Below are 5,109 nucleotides of genomic sequence, written 5' to 3'. Positions count from 1 at the left end.
TGGCAAATTTATAGTGTCCTATATCCACCTCTATAGTAGCATACAGAGTAGTTTCCCTATAACCTGATCTCCACCGTTCAGCCCTCTCTCCTCTCCAAACTCTTGGCAACTTCTGATCTGTTTTCTATCTCTATGATTTTGCCTTTTCTAGAATGTCATATAAACAGAATTATGCAGTATACAGTCTTTTCAGACTGGTCTCTCTAACTTAGTAATATGCATTTTAAGATTCATCCATGTTGTTGGACCCACAGTATTTTTCTTATTTTTATACCCCAAACATGTATACATTCTCAACATATTATTTCCTTTACAACATCTGGCTAGTCACAATGTTTAATAAACTGTAGAAGCCAATAAAGAAGTGAGAAAAAGTAGGTTTATAAAATTGGACAGGAAGGCAGAACACGAGGCTAATATATATTATTTGTTCAAATAGCTTTCTTGGAACATATTGTATGGAATGAAGACTGGCATAGGGCACACTTTTGGGGTTTCCAACACCAAATGCTCACACATTGTCCATATAGAGTATGACTTACCTTAAGAAAAGTTCTACTTTCAAAGCCTTGATTTAAAAACAGATTAATCCGGAGGATACTTAAAAGTTTTACATTAGAATTCTTTATTTTCTAGAAGGATTCCAAATATTTCTGTTAAAATATTCAGATTTCTCTGGGATTCAAATCTGTTCTGTTTATGTAAACACTCAGTTTACAAATTTAAGAGCACAATTACTGTTTAAAGTGAAGTGTATTAAGTAGCATAATGTTCAGACATTTGGCTATCTAAACCCCAAGTGAATTTCGGAAATCATCCACCGAATGAAAGATCCCACAGCATCGGCACCTCTGTGGCCTTCCCTGTCTGAGGAGAAGGGCCATGAAAAGATCGTGGTCATGGTGAGAGCCTGCTGGGATGAATCTCCGGAGAGAAGACCTACTTTCTCCTCCATCAAGAAACTGTTACGAGAAGTCAGTCCCAAAGGGTGAGTTAGGTGTGCAACAGACATTTTCTCTTATTCATTTAACTATCAGAATTTAACACTATATGATTGTTCTATGTGACTCTCCTTCCTCCCTCCCTCCCTCCCTTCTTTCCTTCTGTACTCACTCAGTATCTAACCCTATGTGGAGCACTGTGCTATGTGCGATTAAAGAGGAGTGAGAAATTTTCTCTATTTTTATCAGTGTTACAAAAATGGATCAGATCTACCGCTCTCTTTGTCCATTTCAGACATCACTAATCAATCAAGGCCCTCTTTCCCAGGGAGTGTTGACGTAGCCTCAGAATCTTTTTCAAATCAGCACTCCAAGAGTTAGACTAATCAATTTGGACTGGACTATGTGTTAAAATTATTCACCACCCTCATAGTAGGTTATGACTTAAATTATACATGCCTCTCAAAGAGTTTTCTCACTAGTAGTTTCCTTCACATCAGGATAATTGTTTCATCTTTTGGTACACTGACTATATAAAGACACCACAATGTTAGTGGTAGTTTGAACTGGTAGGAAGAGCCCTGCTACTCTTAACCGGGCCATTCAGCTATGCATTCTTAACTCAATAGTCTCATATTTCACATTTTCCAGATCATAATAGCTTTTACATTTTAAAAGTTATTTTTATCTTGTGTTTAACATTCACAAATGAAAAACTGTTTATATTTATGGTGTATAATATGAAGTTTCAATATATGTATACTTTGTGAAAGGAGTAAATCCAGCTAATTAACACAAGGATTTGTCTCAGGTCAGTTGATACATGCTGACTTTTTACTCAGAAAATACGGCCCCTAGTGCTAAGACAAGTCTATTTCCTATGTAAGTCTCAGTCTCCTCATTTGAAAGATGAGGGATTTATGTGAGTTATCGGAAGACCCTTCTAAAGCGAAAACCTACAGGATCTAGAAATGCCCCTTACATTGGACCATCTGAAAAGAACTGAATGACCCATCCTGAAATCTGCATCTTCAATGGCATGGGGCATGCTGGGAGGTGGGGCATGGGCCATTGAAAACCACCATTTGTTTAGGGCCCAAAGGTGCCAGACAGAGCTCTAGACACTCTGTATACACTATCGCTCTCAGTCCTCAGAACAATACATACTGTGGAGTATATATTATCAGACTCACTTTCCAGAGGAGTAAACAGGCTCAGAGAAATGAAGGACTCAATTTATGCTCACAGAGCTGTTCAAGGGCAGCCTCTGTCCAGCCCCATGGCCTCATTGCCATTGTCATTTCCCTGTTGTCTATCAGCAGCCCTTAAGTAGGAAACCTGAAGGGCAAGAAATGTTTTCCTGGAATGTGTAGTTGGAAGTTGTGTTCCACTGTGGCCCTAAGGTTCTTGGAAGAAAACGCTTATGTCTGGGTTCTTTTAAAGCCATGTGAATCTACAAGACAGTATGATGAGCAAGCTGGAGATGTATGCCAATCACCTAGAGGAAGTGGTGGAAGAGAGGACCAACCAGCTGATGGCAGAGAAGAAGAAGGTGGAGAAACTTCTGTCCACAATACTGCCCAGGTATTTTAAAGCACTGGAGGCCTTGACAAAGAAACGCAGGAAACAGCAGCATCACTACCTAAGGAGCCCCACATGGAGGGATTATTTCAATGGTTCTTCTCCTAAGAGGATGTGGGATTCTTATAAAAGGGATCAAGCATTTTGTGTGTAATTTGGTATACCCTGTAAAGGGAAAGGGAGGCAAAACCCCCTGAATCCATGGGAATGGAGACTGTAATCAATCTTTTACACAAACGGAGATGGATGTAGCAACACCAGAGTGGCCACAAGATGGCGCTCGCGTCTCACGAGTCCGACTAATTGCTAGCTCCCCGGTTTGTCCAAATCCTTTGCACGGTACAGTATGTACCCATGACTTCAGATTCAGAAATTGCTCCATTTTTGGTTCTGTTTTCACCTGTGCACACATTCAGCACTTGGAAGAAGCATTTGCTGTAAAAATTCCTGTGCACTTCTTGCGTGTCTTGACCAAAGAAGCAGGGATGGGGATTTTTTCTTTTTTTATTATTCATTTTTTTTTTTTTAAGAGACAGAATGTTGCTCTGTCACCCAGGCTGCGGTGCAGTGTGTGATCATAGCTCACTGCAGCCTTTAACTTCTGGGCTCAAGTGATCCTCAGCCTCCCAAGTAGCTGGGGTGACAGGCATGTGCCACCACGTCAGCTAAGGGTTCAGGGATTTTTAATGTGAGATTGGTTGATTGAAGTAAAAATATTGATTTGTGGATTGGGGAACTATTACACTTGCTCCCAAACCTGCAGGCTAGGTCTTTACAATCAAACTTTATAAGAAATATACCGAAAGAAAATCCTTTTTGTAAGATATTATGTGACTCGCTCCCCCCATTTATACCCATCAGTTAAAGTCTCTCTTTAAAGAACAAAATCATGGTCTTCACAGCCACATGGATGCACCCGGAGACCATCATAGTCAGTTTACTGTCACAGAAACAACTGAATACCGCATGTGCTCACTCATAAGTGGGCTCTGGTCACTGATCACATGAACACAAGGTGGGATCGGCTGATACTGGACACTGCTAGGGTTGGGAGGAAGGGGGGCTAGGACACGTGGCAATGCACTGGGGCCAGGTTTGCTATTGGGTGCGAGGGTCCTCTAGAAGCCCAAACTTCACCTGCCTGCACCTTTCTTGTGTAGTAAATCCTCACTTGTACCTCATGACTCTAAAATTAAAGCATAAAAAATAAATAAAATATCTCTTTAGAGAAAATGCAGGTGGAAAAATGGATGTCAAAGAATTCCTCTAGATAATAGATCTTGTGAACCCCAAACCTAGCCATCGAAGCAAAAGGAGCTATGAGAGCGACTTTGCAGGGCTCTATAGAGGACACGATGAATAAGATCTTGTTCAAAATGATCCCTTTCTCTGGTTTCAGCTTCATTGGAGAATAACTCATAGCTGGAAGATCCGTGGAACCGGAACATTTTGAGTCCGTGACAATCTTTTTCTCTGACACGGTTGGATTCACAAAGCTGAGTTCTCTCAGCTCCCCCCTGCAAGTTGTCAAGCTCTTCTATGACCTGTACAGTGTGTTCGATCACATCATTAAAACTTACGATGTTTACAAGGGGAGATATCTTGCCCGGCTATGAAGTCACATGTGTTCCTTGTCAGCTATCCCCAGGGCATGACTGAATACGGACCTGACCCCAGACGTCAGCCTGGAGGAAGTCTCCGTTTCAGCCTATGTCACTTCATGGCAGAAACTCAATATCTTATTCCTGTTTGTTTTCTTGGAAAAGGTCTTGATTAGTCCCAGATGTATGTGCTTGTCAAGACTCACCACTCGTTCCCTCTGTTTCCCCCCATGATTTGATCTCACAGTAAACACTTTTCTAGAGGAGGCATTGACCTACTTCCTTCTGATTCAGAGAGACTTGTGCTTACTCTCCTTCAGAGGTTGTCTTTGGATGTTGTATCCTGATCCTTGGCAGTTCAGGGTGAAGACAGACTCCCAAGTTTAGACTGTCAGACTCATGGCTGGAGAGGAGACAGCAACAATGACCCGCCTGGTGCTACTCTGGGAGACACGGGAATGTGGCCACCCGGAATGAAAAACCATTTTGGATGGAGAGGATAGCAAAAACAGGAAGCATCTGGCTTCCTTCAGGGGCTGGTGATGAGGGCTCCTCTCCCTATTTTCTGGCTCTGCAGATGGGGTCAGATGATGACTCCAGGGACAGTAGCACATGCCTGCGCTCACACGCCCCTAGGGGGCAGCTGTAAGTGCCCCAGCTCGGATCACAATGCCAGGGCTCTGCCTCTGCCTCTGGTCCTGGGCCCAGGGAGATTTGGGAGACAGTATGATCGTATAGGTCGGCGTCACAGTGACACGTCCTCAGTGGTCACCTCCCAGTGTTTGCCTCTATTCAAGGGTGAAAAAAAGGATGGCATGGATAACCTTAAAGAGATCACATAAGCCGGGCTCGGTGGCTCAGCCTGTAATCCCGCGCCTTTGGGAGGCTGAGGTGAGTGGATTGCCTGAGCCCGCGGGTTCGAGACCCGCCTGGGCAGCGAGAACTCATCTCTACAATAAATCAAAATATCAGCCGGGCGTGGTAGC

At 43.1% G+C, this 5,109-nt stretch overlaps 1 protein-coding gene across 1 annotated transcript in view; it reads left to right on the top strand.

Moving 5' to 3' along the window:
• Positions 1-5,109, top strand: part of LOC103255846 (guanylate cyclase 2G-like) — a 44,214-nt gene that overhangs the window by 33,974 nt on the left and 5,131 nt on the right. The window contains 3 exon segments of the mRNA XM_021710336.1: positions 801-988; positions 2,385-2,525; positions 3,922-4,115. Of these exon segments, the coding sequence (XP_021566011.1) occupies positions 801-988; positions 2,385-2,525; positions 3,922-4,115 (523 nt within the window).

The sequence above is a fragment of the Carlito syrichta genome, unplaced genomic scaffold (genome assembly GCF_000164805.1).
Source record: "Carlito syrichta isolate Samal-C Ts95f unplaced genomic scaffold, Tarsius_syrichta-2.0.1 Scaffold288451, whole genome shotgun sequence".
NCBI classification, from domain to species: domain Eukaryota; kingdom Metazoa; phylum Chordata; class Mammalia; order Primates; family Tarsiidae; genus Carlito; species Carlito syrichta.
Note: the sequence above shows the minus strand (reverse complement) of the source record. Positions and strands in the feature narration are given on the sequence as shown.